Raw genomic sequence first — 23,204 nt, 5'->3', positions numbered from 1 at the left:
GTAAAGAATTGGGCTCGAGCCAATTGTACCAAAAACCTTCACAAAAAACTTCACATGGTGTGGCCAAGGTTTTTTTTTTTTTTTTTTTGAGGGAAAAAAAAAAAGTAATTATTACCTATTACTTTGCCAAGTAACTAATTACTCTTACATTCAGGTAATTGAGTTACTAACGCAATTACTTTTTGGGAGAAGTAATTTGTAACTATAATTAATTACTTTTTTTCAGTAAGATTAACAACACTGGCCCATGGCCTGCAAATAGCCCAAATCTCAACCCTATTGATAACCTGTGGTGAAAATGGAAAAAAATGGTCCACTTCGAGGCTCCGACCTGCAAGGATGATCTGGCAACTGCAGTTAAAGAGAGTTGGCACCAAATTGATGAAAAATACTCATCAAGCGGTCATAAAATCCAGAGGTGGTGCCACTAAATACTAGAGATGTGTTTTGAATGTTATTTCTTTGTTGGTTTCTCATGATTCCATATTTTTTCCTCAGAATGGAGTGATTCCATATATATATTTCCCTGGACTTGCTCTATAAAATTAACATTTACTGACCACCACAATGTTTTTATTCATTTCTTTTAGTGTTCTGAATGCCAAAGAGTTGAACTTTTGATCTAATTCATTATTTTTTCAAGCTTTTTATCTTCGTAAGTTCTACCTGATAAAATGTCTGAGTAAGTGCTCATCCGAGACTGGTGATTCCATATTTTTTGGTAGGGGTTAAGGTATGTGCAATTTTTGCAGCTGCACAGATTATAATCTTTTACAGGAATAAAATCATGTTAGATGGTAGATGTCCAGTAGCTGTCCAGTTGTGTGTCTCTTTTCATCCTTCTGCTGTGAATTTAAATGAGTTTATTGCTAGTAGATATCCAATCCATTTGAAATGGGAGGGCGAGCAGTGCCACCCTCGCATTTCAAAGGATTGCACGTCTATCGCTATCAATGGTAGCCAACAGGGTGACAAAAAAAATACAATCTTAATTTGTCATCATGCAGTGCACAACGAAATTCTGTTTCAGCTCTTGGCCCATACAAGGAGGCGTCATAAAAATTTCATTGTCATGCATAAAATGAACACAGTACAATTAAAATATCTCACGTCGTCGTATTGAGTAAAGTGTAACAGTGCAAGTAAGGTGTCACAGTGTAACAGTGCAAGAGAAACAAGGCCATCATGGCTATGGAAATCATAGTAAAAATAAAAATTCTACTTCAATAAAAGTGTAAAAACAAAGTTGATTTAAAAATTACAGGTTTCATCAAAGGTCAGCTGATTGGCTACATAATAGTCCAATAGAGTTTAAGTTACCACATTGGCCGGTTCTAATGATTTTTTAAGGTCCTGGGCAGATAAGATTGACCTGGCAACATAAAGAGGATGAAATCTAACTGGACCAAAAAAATTGAGTGCCAAAAAAATAGGATGAATCGATAAGAATAGATAATTTGGTAATTATTACAGTTTAAACAATTATTTCTTACAGTTTAAACTCACCCCTTGAGTTCAAAATGGATCGGACGTCCATAGCCGTCAATTGCACTGGAGCATTGTTGTCAATGGCAGCCAATGAGTTAATGAAGAAAATATTAATTTATAGTTTGCGTTCACAAACCTACTGACCTTCATTTACAGCCCAAGTTTTGGCTTGTAAATGTAGATTGTAAATGCAGTTCACTGCTGCCAGTAGCGTTTAGGTCATGTGCACTCGACCTTCTACCACTAGTAATAACCATTTTTTTGTTGTTCTAAGTGTAAAAACAAAATGATCCCTGCTTTCTCTTACAGGTGTACGAGGCGTACGGGCAGACGGAGTGCACTGCTGGATGCACCTTCACCACACCCGGCGACTGGACACCAGGTGAGCGCCGGTTATGCAACGTGACTCGATCCTTATCCAAGTTTCAAAAGGTCAGAAAGACATAATAAAAGAATGGAGGTAGAAGCGATGACGTCAATAGAATAACAAACATCTGCTGGAATGAGGTCGAGCACAGGGCTAACGATGGCAGGAGTGGTTTGGTCGCACTTAGAGTCAACATGTTAAACAGTGATTCAAGCGTAAATTGATCTTCTATGACAAGCACTTGCTAGTGCAATAACAGTTTTTGTAGAACAGATCACAAATGTGACTTTCTTCAAAGAACAAAATAAGAAAATGCTACGTTTTTCAATGCACGGTAGTTATAATCTCCATTATAACAAACATATCATCATAAAAATAGTCATAGTCTGGATCCTAGCATTTGTTTGCAATGTAACTGTCATTAACCCTTTAATGCAAGATTTTTTTACACTTACAGGGCACTCATTTGCTGCCACTGAAGTTCCTAGATGTTGTTTGCCTCTCCCAGTCAAAATAGATTGAACATCTAGTGCTGTCAGTAGCACTGAAAGAGGAGCATTCACGGCCAGTCTTTGTAGTTCAAATGAATTGGACGTTTATCGCCGTCAATGGCATGCAATGAGTAAAATACTGTGCAAAAATACTACTTTACTGTCACAGGGAACCATAACCTAAGTGTATTTCTGTTTTTATTCGTTTTAATTTCATTCCATTAGCTTTTATTAACATTAAATTAATTTATACATTGATTTAAAATTCTATAAAATAGTATAAAAAATACAGCAATTATTAATAATAATAAAAATAAATATATACACAATAATTATTGCTAATAATGACGTTTTTTCAATGAACAACAATAGTCATTTGCCCTATAAAGAGTTTAAAATGTTAAGTGTCAAATTTTGAATAGCTGTAGAGACAACTAACCCTAGAGAAGTTAATGGCCTGAACCACATTTCCTGGAAATGGTACTGTGCCTGGTACTAAAATGTAGTCCAGCACTACCCCCTGCTGTACAGAACTAGTACTATGTAGTAGATGCTCAACAACTAGGAATAAATCAGTATTGTTAGTACAGAAGATGTAACACAACTAAAATAGCTTGGTTTTTTTAATAACAATTTTTTGGGGGGGTTCAATGTTTAGGTCACGTGGGCGCACCGCTGCCGTGCAACCTCATCAAACTGGTGGATGTTCCAGAAAAAAACTACTTTGCTGCCAAGGGAGAGGGAGAGGTAAGTGTAAACACTGATTACAGGTAGTCCTTGATAAGTTCCGTTCCGTAACCCGAATTTCAGCATATGTCAGAAATAACCCATTGAGTGCCCCAAAATACCCCCTAAATCTCCAAATAACTATCCAAAAACATGTATTATACATCATTGTACTGTCTTCGCCATAGGTGGAGATTCTAAATTCTAAATCAGGCTGCTTAGGAGAGCCATACTTTTCGACAAGATCGTCATCAATTGAATATGGTACGCCCAACGGTGTCCTGCCAATGTAGTTACCCCTGTCAAAAACTATCCCCTGGGCAGAGCCACTGCGCTGCACTTATTAGCTGGATTTCCGTGTTTTGGTGATGTAGTTATGAAAGAGGCTTTTCAACACGGCCCATCCATCAAAAAAAAAAAAAAAAAAACTGAACGTACAAAAAGGCAATGTCTTACTTTTTTACTTGTAGGGTGGCCCATAACTGTTATTACTGTAATTCAAGTCATGTATGGAATTTCTCTAGTTTAAAAAACGTCAATGTCCAAAATATATAACAGTGGTTGTTTTCTGGCTTTAATTAATTGTTTAAGTAGACATAACTCATAACTAATGTGTGTGTGTGCGGCCAGGGGATACAATTTTTGATGAGGGTAACTACACTGGCAAGAAACCAGTGGTGGCTCTGTTGTACAATTAGTGTCTTCAGTGGGGCAAATTGAAGCTCTGCTCACCATTTTAGTGGTGCTGTCTGGCGTTTCATGGTCCACATTTTCAATCCTTGGTTCTTGCTCAGACGTTGTTGTCGCTTTTGAAAGCTTAGGATTGAAAAAATTACGTATATCCATCTTGATTCTTCGGTCCTTGGGTGGTTTTGGCTAAGCAAAGCAAATGCGCGTCTAAGGTGCTGGTCACATGATCTGTTCGAAAAAGTATTTTGACCCATTATAAAAATATCTCTTTTTTTTTCCCCCCCATGTCATTAATTTTTGTTGTTTTATTGTTTTACAACTTTTATAGACAATATTTTACTGGAAAACTCTTAATTTTAAAATCATATATAGGAAAGTCAATTACATGCAATGACACTTTTCAGCCCCCTTAAACTCAATGTATGGCCCTCGCCAAGATGCTGGAGCTAAGTCCTAGCCAGACACCGAGCTAAGCTGCGAAATGACTGTCGAATGTCTGTGTTTTTTGCTGACTTTATTCAGCTGTTCATGACACCAAGACTTGCACAATGAAACTAAAATAAAAATTTAATTAAATTGGCTTCATCTTCAATAACAGAAATTCAAATTTGCGTTTATTACTAGCTGCTGATACAGCAATAAGAATCCACACAAACGATTAGTATGTATCAATTAGCATCCGCACATCATCAAAAATAATCACATCAACTCGCCCCAAGTATTCAACCAATGAAAATATTTGAAACACACAATAGAGTAGAATACAAGTGGTGTTATATGCAGTTGTTGCCTCAGTGGATGCTTCACAAGCAACAAATATGCACGCAGGCTTGCAGCTCTTTCCCCCTTCTTCGTGGGAGCAAATGGCTCTTCCTCATATGTGTGCGTGTGCTGCCCAAACAATCTCTCACCTTTCGGCAAAATTCGCAGTTTTGAAGTAAAAAGGGTGACTTATGTGAATTGTGTAGATCCGAGGAGAAAATTTTTAAAGTTGTGAAGGGGTCGGGAGATTATTTTTAATATCAGACGCTTGGTATGCAAGCGGTGAAAGCGCTACAAAACCAAAAAAAGGGCACCAGAGTGGCCAAAACATGGACTTATTTCAATGAAACAAAGGAGGGTACACTGTTGTGTCTTGTCTCTTCAATGCTAAGCTTGGCTGCATGTAGGCCGTGAATGAACACCTAAAGTGCTGTCACCCAGTTGTAATTTTGGAAGACGACAGTAGACAATTACGAGCTGGGAGATCGGAAGTCCATCTAACTAACTAACCACATGATTTATGAAAGTTGCTAAGCCTGTCGTGATACGCAATGAGTCAATTTATCTAATGGTAAATACAAATGAGGGCGGTAATTTTCATGGCTGCGTTTTATTGCCTCGCACGCGTGCGCGCATACATTTGTGCATGCGTGCTGATAGCATATGAGACAACAGTTTCTTTCACAGATGTTTATTGGTCATCAACACACCGTAGAATTAAAGTTCAGACATACAAAATAAAGAAATAATCTATATTAAACACTGTAAACGTTAGCATTGTTACATTGAGGCTCATGGGGAAAAAAGACAACCTACTTTTGGTTTGCTATAGAACATTGGCAGTTTTCTCCAAAACGCAAACTTGCGGTTAAAAGGTGACTCTTCAAACATGAAAAATCGCTGGTTAAGAGCATTTGCAAATGATTACTAACACCACATGCAATGACAAAAGAGATTTTTTTGCGGAGCGTAAAGCTTACGGTTAGCGGTTTAGCGAATGTACTTCCAGTGAACATTTCAAAATAAAAGCAAGTCATGTTCGTCATATAAATAACGATCTCTGAAGTTGATCCCACATACTTCAGAATTCAGATTCTACACCAAGAATAGCTTTAAAATGACACCCTTTATGAAAAAATCATTTGAGTAATGAATAATTATTATACTTCTATTATATATAGTAGTATACTATAATATTAATGCTAGATATTTTTTTAAAGAATTGGTTTGAATTGTGTTGGAAAGGCGAAGTCAGTGTTCTGAATCTGTTTACATTCCATTCTTTTGCACTAGTTAATGCTATCAGCATTTGACCTCAGTGTTTATTTGTGATTTATTGTTGTTATTTACGTGTTTATTTGTACTTTAATAAAGAATTTAAGTGTTCCAAAATGTTTTTGTGAATTAATAAGCGTCATCAAAAATTTTATTGCTAAATTAGTTTAAAACAAAAAAAAAACGGGGGAACAAATTTATTAGATTAGTCGACTTATCGTAAAAATAGTCAGCTGACTAATCGAGAGAAAATTAGTTATTTGGGACAGCCCTCGTTGTGCAGTGTACGGGAACATATTTCCTCCACACCCTTCTCACCTTTTTAACCCCTAACCCATTTTCATGCCTGCCTCTTCTTGGTGTGAGCAAATATGTTCTTCTTCGTGTGTACGTATTCTCTTACTCGCGTCCGGAAGTACTACCTGCTCTACGCCTACTGCGCCAAAATAAACGCATGCACCACAAAACAAAAGTCAACATTATTAAAAAACAAACAAAAAAAAGACGACTGAGACTCCGGCGTCGTAAAGTCGAAAAATCACATAATCCCGGGGAATACTTGAATGATTATTTTTTGGGGTGGAATGTAGTAGACGTTGCAGCCCCACCGTGCTTCTTTTTATTTTATGGCATCAAAGAAAATGTCAGTTATTCAATCATAAATAAAAAACAGTTCAAAGACCTAAATGTACGAAAAAATGTTCCCAGTAAAAATTAGTTCTGTGTTACGTGCATTTGAGGTTTTTTTTTCCAATTTTTCCTCGGTCAGGTTTGCGTTAAGGGACCGAACGTGTTCAAGGGCTACCTCAAAGATCCCGAGCGGACCGCCGAGACACTGGACCCGGACGGCTGGCTCCACACCGGCGACATCGGCAAATGGCTCCCCGTACGTTTTATAAATTGACACCTTCGCTATGGAATGATATACGGTTGACGACTCGTCTTTTTGACAGAATGGTACGCTGAAGATTGTGGACCGAAAGAAGCACATCTTCAAGCTGGCTCAGGGCGAGTACATCTCCCCTGAGAAGATAGAGAATATCTACATCCGGAGCGAGCCCGTGGCTCAACTCTATGTGCACGGAGACAGCCTCCAGGTCAGTTGAAATCATTCGTCTTCTGCCTCAACTTTTTAAGCACATTTATAATCTTTTTTTTCAGTCCTGTCTGGTTGGGATTGTCGTACCAGACCCAGAAGTCATGCCATCCTGGGCCAAGAAGAAAGGGATCTTAGGCACCTACAAGGACCTTTGTAAAAACACAGTAGGTGATACAGCTGCAAACAAATGTTGGGGTAGAATTTTGGGGGTGACTGTAAGCGCTGCGATACCTGTATTAATAGGAACTTAAAAAGGCCATCCTCGAGGATCTGGTACGTCTAGGCAAGGCCAGTTCTCTGCACTCATTTGAGCAGGTGATTAAGTGTTTTTTTCTGTATTATGCAAAGAAAATCATACATGTACGTCTCTTACTGAACTGAAACTATTGCAAAAATATGTTAGCACTAAAACATCTATTCTCTGCAACCAGGTGAAGAACATTTACATCCACAGCGAGATGTTCTCTATCCAGAATGGCCTGCTTACACCCACCTTGAAGGCCAAGCGGCCTGAGTTGCGGGAATTCTTCAAAGAGAAGATCGAGCAGCTCTACAGCACTATCTCCATGTGAGGACAACAAATACAACAATGATGTGCATTTTGGAACAAGAAGCAAAAAAAAAAAAAAATCACCCCTCCATCCACCCATCCATCTATCCAGATAGTCATGCAGTTTTATTTCAAACATCAAATACATGGATTTTTTTGTAGGCTCACACAAGGGTACCTCCTGCCTTACCAGTAATGGCGTGGCCATTTTGGGGAGCACACCCACCACTCCTCTTTCCATTTTCTTTTTCATAAAAAAGGCAAAAGCAGGACTCGGCGGGGCAGTGCATGCAGTTGTCCTGTGGTGAAAAATAGAGCAACCATTCACTTTTAATTAAGCAGCGACTTGTATTATGGTTTAGTTTTTTTCTTATAAATCACATACGAATAATGTAGAAGCTTTTCAAGATTGTTGTCCCATAGCGTGAAAATGAACTATGTATGTACATACACGAGGACAGCTACACTAGAGATGTAAGCTTATTTATTGACAACTCGAATCTGCGGTTTGAATGAGATTTTTACTTTTTTTTTTTTTTTTTGAGTGTATGTATAGTGGGACAAACTGTACGTATTTATTTCTTTAATTTATGCAGTCGAATCAACAGCATATCCTTGTTATGATAATGATGATGGTGATGACTGGAGGTAGGAGGGGAACTAGGTTCATGAAATAAAATACCATTCTGAGATGATTTTAAACTTGATTTTTCGTATTTGGATGGAAATTTATAATGTCCACAAGTGACAAACAATACTATAATTATATCATGCTATAATAGTTAGCGTTCTTCTAAAGAATTATATAAAATTTTGTAACTACACTGCTGGCCAGAAGTATTGGCACATGATTGCAATTACAAATGCTTTGGTAGTAATATCTTCATTTATTTTGCATTTATTTTGATGCTTCTCTAATTTGTGTAATTAACAGCAAGTGTTACTTACCTGTGGCACATAACAGGCGGTGGTAATAACTAAATCACACTTCCAGCCAGTTAAAATGGATTAAAGTGGACTCAACCTCTGTCCTGTGCCCTTGTGTCTACCACATTGAGCATGGAGAAAAGAAAGAAGACCAGCGAACTTTCTGAGGACTTGAGAATCAAAATTTTGAGGAAGCAAGGCTAAAAGTCCATCTCCAAAGACCTGTGTCGACTGTGCGCAGTGTCATCAATAAGTGCAAAGCCCATGGCACTGTGGCTAACTTCCCTAGATGTGGACGGACAAGAAAAATTGACGAGAGACTTCAATGGAAGATTGTGCGGATGGTGGATAAAGAACCTCGACTAACATCCAAACAAGTTCAAGCTGTCCTGCAGTCCGAGGGTACAAAAGTGTCAACCCGTACTATCCGTTGGCGTCTGAATGAAAAGGGACTCTATGGTAGGATATCCAGTTTTCCTTGCCCTTTTTTGTCGTGGGTGGGAGACGCTGTTGCACCCGGTAACACAACAATACACACCGATAATTTCTTTCTAATACACCGAAGGAATTAGTTTAGCACTACCACACGTTACAATCCCCGTTGAGTTTGGCGGACCGGTGTTCTGCCAAAATATCCTACAACCGCGAAATGTCCTACATTAGTTGAATTTGACACCTAAAGTACTACCGTGCGCTCTAAACTTGTTTTGTTTAGATGCATACAGGAATAAGGTACAAAAAAATGCCTGCAGAAAATACTTAAATGTAGTTATATCAAATAAGGACGGTTTATACACGCTACGTGACTAATGTGGTCAACTGCTTCAAAGCTAACACAAAAAACACAATGGTTAAAAGTATGAGAGGGTAATACATGCAAAAAGTATCTTTGAGGCTGTGAAAAGGTTCTAAATAACTAAATAAAAACAAAAATAGTGCGTAATCGCCAAGTAATCGCCGCCTCTAACCGATGTGCGCATGCGTGTGAATGCATGCGCAAGCGCCCTGAGCATTGTGTAGACCAGGGGTCCCCAAACTTTTTCCTGTGAGGGCCACATAACCCTTCTCTTCTCTGATGAGGGACCGGGGTCAGTTTGTAACAGAAAAAGTGTGACGATTGCAGGAGTGCCTAAATGTAAAAATGTATTGTTTTTCAGAAAGCCACAATCAAATAACCCTTTCTGGATTCTTCACGGAACCAAAGTAAATAAAATAAAAATGATAAAATATAATATAGTATAATATAATATAATATAATTAGGGCTGTCAAACGATTAAAATTTTTAAGCGAGTTAATCACAGCTTAAAAATTAATCGTAATTAATCGCAATTCAAACATCTCTAAAATATGCCTTATTTTTCTGTAAATTATTGTTGGAATGGAAAGATAAGACAAAGACGGATATATACATTCAACATACTGTACATAAGTACTGTATTTGTTTATTATAACAATAAATCAACAAGATGGCATTAACATTAATATTCAGTCAAAGCAATCCCTGGATAGAAAGACTTGTAGTTCTTAAAAGATAGATTTTAGTACAAATTATAGAAATTTTATGTTAAAACCCCTCTTAATGTTTTCGTTTTAATAAAATTTGTAAAATTTTCAATCAAAAAAATTAACTAGTAGCTCACCATTGTTGATGTCAAGAATTACACAATGCTCATGGTGCATCAAATCAGTCGCACCCAAGCGCCAGCAGAGGGAGACAAAAAACAAGTAACAAGTGGACATGACACTGCTGTCATTTTAATCTGTTTGAGCGGGGCATATGCGTTAATTGCGTCAAATATTTTAACGTGATTAATGAAAAAAATTAATTACCGCCCGTTAACGCGATAACTTTGACAGCCCTTAATATAATATAATATAATATAATATAACATAATATAATATAATCAGGGGTGCACATAATTTTTTTGCCCAGGTTCTCAGAGGAGGACCTGGAGATGTGACTTGGTCCTCATTGAGCTTGAGAGCCGACCCACCTGATGCGATAAATTTATGACAAGCTTTACTTAGAGCCAATTAACTTTGATTAATTATATTAACAGTTAATGCTTGATTAACATCAACTGGCACAACAAAATTGCCATTACTTTGAAGTGAAATGTAAAGAAATAAACATAAAAGCACCAATTCAAAATAAAGGGCATTATGCGGCTCCCACATTAACTCCAAGCCTTTTTAAAAGTGGGATGTCCTCCTCATAAGACCTCATTGAACGTGCATGTTTAGCTTTGTAAAATACGAGCAAAAACACGTTTGTCAGTGCATGTCGCTGTTCATTACCTTTATTCCACCCTATTCCGCCACATGTCCATAGGGCCAGTGGGGTCCTGTTTGACATCGATAGTTTGCTTAATTGCCACATGCTCTCTGTTTTTTTCGTGCTTTTCAAAGTTTGGATGGCTGAAATTCTTTGACCCTACATAAAATGCGTTGCTCTAATCGGCGACATTGGGATTCTCACGGCACATTTTGTACAGCATTTCCGTGCGAGCATCATTCGCTTCTAGCCATGGTACCTCCTGTAGCCACTTTTCAGCAAAAGTCCTTTTTTTCGGTAGCTCCGGTGACGTCTCTGTCGTCTGTCTGTCTTTTGACGGGGGTGGGGGAACACGGAAGTAATTACTCAGTGTGGCCTGCCTCATCGACATTTTGAGAAGTTATTTTCTCGTGTCCGCCGCAAATAGAGTGGTCAGCCATCGGTACGCAAAAGCGTATGGAAGCCGTTGAGGGCCAGCGCATTTGTCTACGTCCAGTACGCATGTGCGGACCACTTATGTGCACCCCTGAATATAATATAATATAATATAATATAATATAATATAATATAATATAATATAATATAATATCATGTAATATAATATAATATAATATAATAATACTGTATTAATTAAATAGATAATAACCAAATAACCATTGCTCAGTTCTTCACAGAAAAAAGCCAGGACATGAATTACTCTATTGAAAAAAAAAAAAAAAAAAAAAAAAATTTTTTTTTTTTTTTTTTTTACAATTTTTTTTTTTTTTACAATTTTTTTTTTTTTGTTCAGGGGGCCGGACCAAATGTGGCTGCGGGCCGTATCCCGCGGGCCGTAGTTTGGGGACCCCTGGTGTAGACGTTTCGCTGCGTAGTAAGGAATGGCCGAACACCGGAAGTAAAGCATATCATCAGCATGGAGGCGCGTCCAAACAATGACGTAGTACGTCCCATTCCCTATTTGTACCCTAATAGTGTAAAGTGACCTAGCATAATCCGGTCCATCTCAATTTCCAGTGTGGGCTTTCAAAATAAGAGTGGGGGAACAGTCACACAGACTATTTTAATTTAAACACGTGTGTTTAGTGTAGAGTACTCGTTTTTCCGCCGTTAACGACTACGCCGATCTTGAGTGAACGCTAACGAGGTAGACGTTAGCTAACGTCCACGTTGCCATTTAATTCATTATCCCGGCTATTTATTCGCATTAAAAAGTTTCAAATGAGGTGTCACAGGGTCAATGCAGACACGCCTTTCAAGGTACCTCTGTTGCGGCGACATGGTAAGAAAACTCATTGTTTATACGACAAAATATCACCTGAAAATGCTTCTAATTCACCTCGAAGCTAGAGGGGTTTCATCATTTAAAAAGAAGGAAGAAATACCCGAGGAAGGCACTGAAGGCAATTCCAGTACAGCAAATGGTCACTTACAGGTAGGTTTTCCAATTTCATTACTTATTACTTAATACTAAGTTCTCCAATGACCAAATTAACTGCCTGCCATTCACAACGATAGACGTCCAATTCCTTGCAAATAGGATTGGCAGTAAATTCTCATGTTTTCGATCAATGCCATTGTCGGCGTCGTCGTCAATGACAGCCAATAAGTTAAACTCTTAATATAGAACATAGTTGGCTTTTCCAAGTCCAAAAAGTGTCAACGGCAGTCAGAGGTGGGTAGTAACGCGTTACATGTAGCCTACTCCGTTACATTTAGTTGAGTAACTTTTTTAGAAAAGCATACTTCCTAAGCGTTTTAGCAATACGTTTAGCTTTTAATGGAGTAGATTTCTCAGCTACTTTGTGCTACACTAGTAATTTTTCCTCTTTTTATTCTCTTTTTATTCTACCTATTAGATTTTACTTTTTTTTTTTTTTTTTTTTTTGCCAGCGATGTCAACAGTGGCTCTATCAATTTCACCAATGAGATGAAGCAACAATTTTCACATGACTCCATTATACCTATGCATGTGCTAATATGATATTCTGACGGTATGATAACCTTAAACCAAAATATCATGGTTTCACGGTACCACAGTATTGCAATTACAGCTCTAAAATGTGTTACTTTGAGATATCCGGGTTTATTGATTGATTGATTGATTGATTGACCCCCCCCCCCCCCATTTTACTGGATTTTTATTTTTCAAAACATTAGAAAAGTGGAACATAAGTATAATATCAAAACAAAACAAAAATTAAATAAAATTTAAATAAATGCAGTCCTGGCTTTAGGTGAGCCTAAACCCACAGCCACAGCTCAACATTATTACCATCAGAACAAAAACAAGTGAATTATATTCCATAAAAAGCATGTGTGTATGACTTGTATCATGTTTATATTATACACTCTTTCTCAACGCAGACAGTTGCCAGTGAGGAAAAAAACACCACGTTTTACCACCGCTAGACACACTAAACCAGGGGTAGCCAATTACGGTCTTCGAGGGCCCCTATCCAGCTTGTTTTCCATGTCTTCCTCCTTTGAAACACCTGAATCAAATGATCAGCTCATCATTAAGCTCTGCAGGAGCCTGATAACGATCCTGATTATTTGAGTCAGGTGGGTGCGTTGGAGGAGGGAGACATGGAAAACAAGCTGGATAGGGGCCCTCGAGGACCGATGTTGGCTACCCCTGCACTAAACCCTCTGATGTTAACTCTCGTAGCTGGTGGGAAAAGTTCATGACAGTGTTTACTAACCTTTAATTTTGTATGAATGCGAAATCTTATTGGAGGTAGGGGTGCACGATATCCATTTTTTGAAACCAATATCGATAACTTTCTGCTCCTCAAAGCTGATACCGATACGATAACTGATAATATATATATAATTTTTAAATGTATATTCACATGGGTTTTTGAACACGTGTAGGCCAAAAATACTACTGGTGGATTCAGCATAGACTTGCCTTTGACCTAACCAGAATTTTCATGATGACATGAGCATTATTATAATGAAAAAAAAACAAAGACAACAACAATTTTGACTTCAAATAGAGTGCCCATATTTGTTTTTTCAAATAAATAAAATTTGAGTCAATGACCATAAATTAGTCAATATTATAGATGATGTGTTCCCCTGAACAATGAGCGCTGAACTAAAACAAATATAAACCCAACAGGTATTGTGCTTTGTCAGCAGATTAAACATTTGGTGGTCTTGGTCCATGAAACAACTCAAACGCACACATCCCAATCCACCGACACGGTGCCAAAATTAATATCGATAGGCCCGATAATATATAATGTTATTGGATTTATTGGGAGGACGTCATAATTCCTATTATCGGACTGATAATTATCATGCACCTCTAATTGGAGGTATTGCCTTCTCGGCAGCCACCGTCCGCAAACATGTTTTACATGTCGGTTGGCCCTCCTCCGTGTGGCCGTCTGTAATTTTGTATGTATGCCCATACCAGCGATTTCGTTTTCTTTGATGGGGGAGAAAGTTCAGGAGTTTCACCTCCTCCAGTCATCGTGTAGCACAGCTGACTCACTGACACTGAGCAACAACCAGTGGGGGAGGGTTGAGCCTTACAGCTGCAAGCGCGGGATGCATTTTTGGGGACATAAAAAATAGCTCATACCTGAGGGAAAATGTTTGCGGTTTCAAAACCTTGATGTTTTCACACCACGGTATACCTTGAAACCGGTAATCTGCACATGTGTAATTATACCAATAGGACTCAAGTTTGCAGTTCCATCATCACGCCAGCCTGATAAATCACGTGGCGCCTTTAAAGCAGAATAAAAAAATTATGTACCATATTTTTGGACTGTAAGTCGCACCTGAGTATAAATCGCACCAGCCAAAAAATGTGCAATGAAAAAAACTAGTCGCACCGGAATTTAAGTCTAATTTGGGGGGAAATTCATTTGATAGAATCCAGCACCAAGAACAGACATGTCATCTTGAAAGGCAATTTAAAATTAAGATACAACAGGCTGAATAAGTGTACGTTATGCTAACATTACATGACGCATAAAACTGAGAACCTGCCTGGTACGTTAATGTAACATAGCTATTAAGAGTTAGTCATATAACTATAGCATACAGAACATGCAAGCAACAATGATATGTTTTAATAATTTTACACATAAGTCACTCCAGAGTATAAGACGCACCCTCTGTCAAACTATGAAAAAACCCTGACTTATAGTTCGAAAAATACGGTATTTCACATAGAACGCTGCTGTCAACATGACTCAATAGCGCTGATTTTGACATATCTCCCTTTTTTTTCCAGCACTGATTGACCTCGGAAAACCAGAGATATGATCCTTTTCATTTCATAATGGGAAATGTTTTCTCCATTAGAGGGCACTCATGCTCTTTGGACGAATGATGCTTCATTTCTGTGTATGTTTTTCTCTCTCGCCATAATTCAATTTTTTTTCAATTATTTGGCTTAATCTGGTTATGTAATAGGTACAATATTAAATTCCTGCTGAGAAAATACACTATTGTTTAAATAAACAATCAAACATTGTAAGCACTTACTCACAATGTTACTCATTACTTGAGTAGTTTTCACCAAATACTTTTTTACTTGTACTGGAGTACATTTTTTGGATGACTAGTTTTAATTTTACTTGATTAATATTATTTTGAAGTAACACTACTCTTACTTGAGTAAAATGTTTCACTACTCTACCCACCTTTGACAGCAGTTCAGTAGAACATGATTTGTATATTTTGGGCTTCATTTTGTCAATTTTTGTAAGTCCAAAAATGATCAAGTGCCATTTATTCCAAAGTCCGTACCATTTGTCAGTTCCCCCCCATGCAAGGAAGGGGTTTCCTGTTTGGCTTCTGTGGGGGATGTGCTATGTTGTCTTTTTACCTCTTCAGAACAGCAGCAGGCCCTCACAACCCAAACCCCATTTTCATCCAAGCTCCACTAAAACCATCTTGCCGATAACAGCATCATCAGCTGAACAGGTCACTTGGGGTCAGCCCGCGTGTCAGGTGAGATCAAACCCAGTTCAAACAGGGCTGACGGTGACAGCAGCTGACAACTCAAGTGACTCCTCGGACGATGATGTCTTCTGCGACTCTGAAGCCTCCACAAGCCTTTCTTCCCCAGAGATCTTCAGAAATGACCGTAATGGTGACTCCGTTGTTTGTGTAGAGACAACACAAAGTCTTTCATTAATTTGGTTTCCCACACGTCAGAGACAGGAATGTTTAATATCTCCCTCATGGACCCCAATGAGCTGGTGGATGTCCAGAAAACCTGGGTGAGGAACTCCACATTGGTGAATAGTGACCACAAGAGTATCAACATGTACCAGACCATCAACCTCTCTACCATCCTCGGTAAATTAAACTCGCTTTTTTTAAGACGTTCATTAAAGCTTGAGGACTCAAGTAGTATTTGCAACACATCTGTTTGGTAAATTTCTCTGAAACCTCGAGAGATTTGACAAATATTGCCACTTACGGAAGATTCTTAAATAAAAATAAATAATTCATACAATGATATTTGTCTAACTTGTTTTCAGACACCACCTCCGTTATGGTCAACACAAACAACAAAAAAAGGTGCCTCGACCCCTCCCTTCCATTCATAAATTATTCATTGACATGCACTTTTGAAACATTTTTAACAAATTTGTGCAGTGAACAGGAGCCGAGTGTTGACGATTCTCAGTCTTGTTCGGGTAAATGATCATATATATACATTAATAATAGTAATAAATGTGGTCAATAATGTGGCAATTTTGAATGTGTTTTGTTTTGTTTTTCTAATCTGCAGACAAATCCTCAAAGGGCAAACCCCTTAAAGTAAGCAATTCACACTACCACGACTCTTTCAAATGAACTACCGTAATTGTCAGATTATGAGCCACTACTTTTTTCCCTCATTTTGAATCCTGAGGTTTATAGTCCAGTGTGTCTTATTTCTTGAATTATTTGAGTTAATAGTTAACACTTTATTTTAACAGGAGCATCATAAGACGGTCATAATTATGACATGACACTGTCATGGGCAATAATGAATGCTTATGACAGTTGTCATTAAGTGTCATCCAACATTTTTTGTCATTAACTTCATTTATGTCCAATCCGGATCTTTTACATTCATTCAAAAGTGAGAAATGTTCAGACCTTCATTTGCTCAAAATATTTAAGTGTACAAATAGCAAACTTCTTAGACCTCTCACAATGGTGCATGTAATATTGAGTATTAATGACGTCACATAGAAGGACGGGCAGTCTGTGATACATGCACTTGATGGCAAAAATAGTACTAGTCATGATAATATGTCTGCCCCCATGTTGGGTGGCTACTTCCTGGATATTATTACCGGTGCTAGGGTCTCTTTTTGTTTTGTCACAATTTTTTTTTCACTACTCCATTTATGTCCAGGCCGGATCTTTTACATCCATTCAAAAGAGAAATAATTTGCCGGATGACACTTCATGACACCTGTCATAAACATTAAGTAATGCTCATGACGGTCTTATGATGCCGTTGTTATATAAAATGTTAATATCTTTTGGTGAAAAAAAAACAAAAATGTAGCGAGGACAGCTGCGGCTTATATATGAGCAAAGTTTTTGTGTCAAATTTGGTAGGTGCGGCTTATAGCCAGGTGTTCCTTATAGTCCGAAAATTACGGTACATTTTTTAAAATTAATGCTGTTGTTTTATGACTGTGACATAGTTGCATTAAAATTTATTCTTTGTACAACTCTATTTACCATTCTTCTGGTGACTGAAGTAAACACATTCATAAATCACATAACATAATGATTTGACTAACGGTGTTCCCGTTTTTAGCCTGCCAATGCCAGGAGGCCCATCTCGTACAGGAAATTGGCTACCTTTAAAAATGATCCTGTTGCCAAACAGGGGGCCCCGAAGCCATGCAAGGAGCAGGATTCTGAAGAGAATGGTGAGGTCATGTTTTTCCACTTTGACTCCTCCTCCAGGATGGAGTTCTTTAAGGAATATCGAAAGCGGTACTCCCAACTTGCAGTTTGGCACTTTGAACCCTCCGTGCCGTTATGCTGAATATATCATTTTGCCCCAAAACAGTGTTTCGCACCGAAAAAATAGAAAAGGAGAATGTGAGTTTTGTGCAAGTTTGAAGTTCATATATGTTTATACTGATGAATGGCCACTAGATGTCAGGCGTGTGTAACCTGACAAATGAGTTTCGAGTTGCTTTTAGTTTCACATAAAATGTTCATGGTATGTACGTAATTTAGTATATAATGAACTTTTAGGCCGGTGTTCCGTCCAAAGTAGTGCAAGTTACAGTATTTTGTGTCATGTCTTGTTTGAAGGCTTTTCTGTCGGGACAAGAATGTGTAAAATAATAAATAAATCGTATCTATGTTCGTTGGCCTCTGGTGGATTTCTTTTCATAAATAAGACAATCGCATTACACGTTGGTTACGACAAAACATCAACACAGAGCCACCCGTTGACCACGTGGTGCGTGTCCAAAAATAGCCAGCCAGTCAGATAATTCCCTCGCCTGGGCAGCCAATCAGAAAAATCCAGGGGTTGTTCGGTTGCCAAGCGGCTCCCGTGACTAAGCTTGTCATATGACTATGACACCCATGGAGACAGTTACAAGGAACAAGATTCGCTCGTGGATTTGAAAGAAAAAGGGACTCTTTTCTTTTCCCCCCCTCGCCGCTTGGTACAAAATGCCTCCGACTCTGTTTCAGAAACTTTTCAACAAGAGGAGTGCTTTTTCGCCGCCGCCGCAGCGATGTAACAAAGAGGAGCCAGCTTTCAGGTAGCTCATGTGGTTGTGTGCACGCGCGCGCGTGTTTTACGAGTCCAGTATTTACTAAACTATTTTGAGGGTCACCTCACGCTTTGTTATGTAATTTCTTGACAGAATGGGCATGACAAAACGTCAGTTAGGCGTCCATATAAGTAGTCGACATGTTGCAGTCTGTTTGACAAGGGGGTTAGCCCGCTAGCAGCTAGCTGTGCTAACTCAATGCAAGCGTGTGTGTATCGTCATTCACGTACGTGAAATACTCCAAGTATTCTAACCTTCGACTGTGTCGTATGTCCGAGCCCACCCCCACTAGTTGTGTGTGCCCGTCACGTGGCATCGTTTATCATTAGACAGCCTGCGTGTATAAATTCAGGGTTAAAGTGCAACTCGCGCCGCTGTCCTGGGTGTCGACGTGCGGCGCGGGACCGTCCGCCGTTGCTGGCCTGCCTGACGTCACGTCTGAAGCGTGCGGAGGCAGTGCGAGACCATATGGATGAGACCGCCGGTTGTCAACGTACGATTGTTAACTCATGAATGGCAATGACGACGATAGATGTTAATCCACTGTAACCGAAATTCCCCCCAGTTACGATAAACTGGACGTTGTTGCCGTCAAAGGCACTGAAACATTATCGTTCATGAGTTAATAGTGGAATCGGGGCATGTGAAGTCACATTATTTTTATCGGTCTTTTTGTCACACAGTGTTGCACTAAAAGCATTTTTTGGCTCCCGAAACAGATTCCGATACCTGGCTGGTGGTATCAGCCAATACAGTACCAATGCCATGTTTCTTTTCTTTTTTCTTTTAATAATTTCTGCACATTCACTTGGTTTAAAATAATTCTATCATGGCTTGGTCGGGCACTGCTTAACTCATTACTGCCATTGATGGCACTAGAGTGGGAGGACTGGCAGCGAATGAACGAACGTTCATTGTTTACCACAGTCCATCTTCAAATGGATTGAATATCTACTAGTAATAAACTCATTCAAATTCATAGCAGAAGAATGACGGCATACTATGTCTATCATCGTGCAAGAAAGGGCGACAAGCCCTCCTTTTTGTTTGGAAACGAAATCTCAAGGAGTCAAGGGCATAGGTTTGCATAGGGTGGGTAGGGACATAACACTACCAACTTTTCAGGATGTTTAAATTGTCCCCACTAACCTTTAAGCTACCTTATATGCATTATACAGTGAGTTCAGTAATACAGGTAATTTAGATTGTCTTCCCGTATGTTGTAAGGATAGAATTGACCCTACCATTATTAAGTGAATTATTGTATTATGTTCAAATTAACATTCACCCCTTTTCACTTGCTGAACGCGCTGGTCCAAATTTTTTCCCCCCTCAAACGCATGTTTGATCGGCTGATGATTTGACCCACCCCCCGACACACACACACACACACAGCCCAGACAGAAATACATGTCGACAACAAGCCGCCTCCTTCGAAGATGAGGGATATTAGAAGTTTTTTTTTTTTTCGGCCAACAGTAGCCACTGTAAGTAATTTAAAAAGATTAGGGCTGCAGCTATCGAATATTTTAGTAATCGACTGAAAATTCTATCGATTAATCGAGTAATCGGATAAAACAAATATATTTTTAGGTGAAGAGCAATTATAAATATACATGAGAAAACAAGACATTTCATCTAATCTTGAACCATTTTCAGTCAATGTCTTTATTTTCGATGTATATTGTTGAAAACAGCCAACAATTGCATCTCAGATGTAACTAGAATAAAAAAAGACTAATTCACTGCTTTCACTCAAAAAACCTTTAGATCTTATTTAAAAAAAAAAAAAAAAAAATCTAAAAATGCCGTTACGCTTGATAACACACATCACTTAAAAGTTAGGATTTTCCCCCCACGTGTTTCAATTGAATTCCTATTTGCGTCATGCCATTTTTAAGTTCTAGTTAAGTTTTAAGTTAGTCTAAACTGTAAGTCCTGATTGGATTTTGAGTTTTTGCAGTGTTCAAAATAAATGTATGATACAGGCTGTATTGGAGCACATTAGGGACCAGTGCTACTTGGTGTTTTATCTAGCAATGACTACTGAGCTAAAATTGATAGTTAGCATTATTGACATTTTATTTTACACCCTCATCACTTCACAACGCTATTTTATGTTAAAGCCTGTATGTAAGACACGTTAGCCATGCATCGAAAGTGGTCATAATTAATAGAAACCTAGCCCTCCGCAGGGCTACCGTTACTTGAGCTAGTGACAGTAACGTTAATCTTATTTATTAGCGCTTAGCGCTCTACTGCTTTAAGATGGCGGCTGTTTACTAACGCTGCTCAGACGTGGCCGAGTCTGTCATTTCGCATCTAGTTCAATATACATGTGATCTCTATGAGACTCATCAGACGCTACCTGCTACCAACGTAGCATCGTGCGGGCTAGTATTTAGCAACGTCGGCGTCGTTTGTAGCGGCTGTCGGCTGCAGTAAGGAGCTGTCAAAATAAACGATTACTCGAGGTGAATAAAATTACTCGGATCAGTTTTTAAACTCGAGTTACTCGAGTTGCTCGAATATTCGTTTCAGCTCTAAAAAAGATGCTAATGTTGTGAAGGTGGGAAACACACCACTAATTTTGCTACTGAAAGTCCGACCTGCATCAGAGTTAGCATAACGTTAAACTGTGAACGCGCAAACCTGCTAAACTCGAGTAGGAAGCTGCTTATAAGTGTCCTTTTGTTTGTGATTTCTACTGTTAATGTTGATTAAACTGTGGTAAATGTAGTGAACTCTGCTGGAAACTAGAACCAGAAAATCGTGAGCAAGAAGCTGCTTAGAGACAGGTGCTGCATAACCTCATATGTTGCTCACGCAACACAACATACACACTGTCACAACTTAATCATAATTAACAATGTACATTAAAACTTTTACTTAAACCTTTTTTTGGATGCCGCGAGCTACCCACACTAGTGTTGTAATCGACTGGTTGATCGTGATCGACATAATGAGCACTCTTGATTTATCATATCAATTAATTAGGTTCATATTCGTGAGAAATGTAGCCCTGACCCCCATTCACTCAATCTGTTTGGTCATATTAATGTCCCATCCCGAGCAAAAATTGTACATGTAGGTGCTGTTATATCGTCCCTACCAATGTTGAGACCAAACCTACACCCTTGCAAAGAGTACATATTGTACAGCATTGGCTTATTCTTACATAATTTTAGTGCTGTATCGGTAGTAATGGTATCGGTGCAACACTAGTCATAATTGTAGCTATTGAGGTTTTGTACTGGTGGCGAGTATACAGTTGCTAGTGATGCTTTATCCCAAAGTATTAACCCATTGTCTGCCATTGAAGACAATAGACATCCAATCTATATGAACGATGAAGCTGCATTCATTTGCTCACTGCCCTCCCAGTTTAAATTGATCGGACGTCTACTAGTGACAAACTCGTTTAAAGTCACGGCAAGAGGACAAAAAGCCACATGATTGGATGTCTATCATCGTGAGTGGTGCTGAAAGAGTTGAAGTGCCCGAGCACAGTACAAGCCCTGTGGAATACCAGCTGGGGCGGTGGATTGGCCGACCCCTGATTCCTCTCTCGTTTCCCCTGCAGAGGCACATGACTCCGAGCGGAGTCAAGTCCCAAATTTGCTTGCAAATTTCTGCGGAAGATTATAGCTATAAATCATAAATGAAACGGGGTCTGTCATGTGTTTGACAAGACTTCATTTCTCACAGAAAAACACAAGCAATGAATACTGTGGGATACATTTTCTTCTTTGGCCTGAGAGAAATCTGTGGTTGCCGCGCGGTGAACTTACTTTCACAACTGAGCGTGTCATGTGAGGCTTTCATCAATCACATGCTTGTCAAATGTGTATGTGTGGGTACACATCACAACACAGTGTGTGCATGTGTGCGATAATGGTGACTGTCAAATTTGTTTCAGGGCTATTTAAAAGGGCCATGCTTAGGCTTCTCAAAAATTTTGGGTCATCGCCATCTAATTCAAATAAATACCAAAAATTGTGAGAGATGTTCACTATGTATTCACAAATAGGCCTAACTTTTCCTCACACCAAAAGAAATTGCACAAGAATTTGATTTAAATTCATGTCACTGTCTTTTAATATTTTGTAATGCTTCAAAATTGACATCAATTGATTGGGTTCTTCATGTTTTTCCTCAAATTTCCTGATTTTCCAATGAGTTGGTTCACACCCGACCTAACTAAAGAAACTGGACAATAGGTGTTTCTATAACTTAACGCGGCAACAATTTTTTTTTCTTTAGTGCGCTGGTTCCACGCTTATTGTTCATCTTTTGCTTGTTAACGAACACACTCAAATGGTTTCTGCTTCTTCTATTTGACCAAATTATACATACGTACTTTTTGTATAAAATGAATTCAGTTTTTGTCATCTATTTCTGATTCACTGTCAGAAACCCCCCCCCCCCCACCCCCCAAAAAAAGGTAAAGGTCATTTGTTGGAAGTGTAACAAGGTAATAATGACAATTTCATATTGAAAAGGCTAAATGATCATTTTTTTCCAACTTTGTCGTAATACTGTTTCAATTTTTGAATATCGCCAACAGTAGCAGTTGTCCTTATGCTTCTCAACATCAAACAAACAGAAAGACAACAATGACAAAGAGCCAATCAGGTGAAAACTACTGCAAAGTCCACTGCCTGTTTCTCGTCACTCGTGATTTTAGGAATGCAGAGACGTTTCATGGGAAAGTTTTTTTTTTTTTCAACAACAGCGAAGAATATGCAGGTAGTCAGGTGCTCTGGTTTTTGCCTCGA

General features: G+C 38.7%; 3 protein-coding genes across 6 annotated transcripts in view; all 3 read left to right on the top strand.

Moving 5' to 3' along the window:
• The window catches only part of acsl6 (acyl-CoA synthetase long chain family member 6), a 35,611-nt gene extending 27,471 nt beyond the window's left edge, over positions 1-8,140 (top strand). Inside the window, exons 15-21 of the mRNA XM_057820843.1 lie at positions 1,798-1,870; positions 3,005-3,093; positions 6,569-6,685; positions 6,753-6,896; positions 6,961-7,062; positions 7,142-7,213; positions 7,330-8,140. Coding sequence (XP_057676826.1) covers positions 1,798-1,870; positions 3,005-3,093; positions 6,569-6,685; positions 6,753-6,896; positions 6,961-7,062; positions 7,142-7,213; positions 7,330-7,470 — 738 coding nt within the window. The 3' untranslated portion in view covers positions 7,471-8,140. The remainder of the gene's footprint in view (positions 1-1,797; positions 1,871-3,004; positions 3,094-6,568; positions 6,686-6,752; positions 6,897-6,960; positions 7,063-7,141; positions 7,214-7,329) is intronic.
• A 3,457-nt stretch (positions 8,141-11,597) lies between these two features.
• LOC130906750 (uncharacterized) lies at positions 11,598-17,991 on the top strand. 2 transcript variants are annotated; one of them, XM_057821347.1, is made up of 8 exons: positions 11,598-11,930; positions 11,995-12,083; positions 15,509-15,767; positions 15,833-15,976; positions 16,162-16,201; positions 16,280-16,320; positions 16,416-16,444; positions 17,445-17,991. In XM_057821347.1, the coding sequence occupies exons 1-8, from the start codon at positions 11,870-11,872 to the stop codon at positions 17,676-17,678; spliced, it is 897 nt and encodes a 298-aa protein (XP_057677330.1). In that variant the 5' UTR covers positions 11,598-11,869; the 3' UTR covers positions 17,679-17,991. The 2 variants fall into 2 exon arrangements, with proteins under 2 accessions (XP_057677330.1, XP_057677331.1); XM_057821348.1 differs by having other exon boundaries at positions 11,603-11,930; positions 15,509-15,761.
• A 224-nt stretch (positions 17,992-18,215) lies between these two features.
• fnip1 (folliculin interacting protein 1) overlaps positions 18,216-23,204 on the top strand; it is a 38,946-nt gene continuing 33,957 nt past the window's right edge. For all 3 annotated transcript variants that reach the window (XM_057821082.1, XM_057821081.1, XM_057821080.1), the window contains exon 1: positions 18,216-18,414. In XM_057821082.1, the coding sequence (XP_057677065.1) occupies positions 18,323-18,414 (92 nt within the window). In that variant the 5' untranslated portion in view covers positions 18,216-18,322. The remainder of the gene's footprint in view (positions 18,415-23,204) is intronic.

The sequence above is a fragment of the Corythoichthys intestinalis genome, chromosome 18 (genome assembly GCF_030265065.1).
Source record: "Corythoichthys intestinalis isolate RoL2023-P3 chromosome 18, ASM3026506v1, whole genome shotgun sequence".
NCBI classification, from domain to species: Eukaryota; Metazoa; Chordata; class Actinopteri; order Syngnathiformes; family Syngnathidae; genus Corythoichthys; species Corythoichthys intestinalis.
This window is presented reverse-complemented; position numbering and strand designations above follow the sequence as displayed.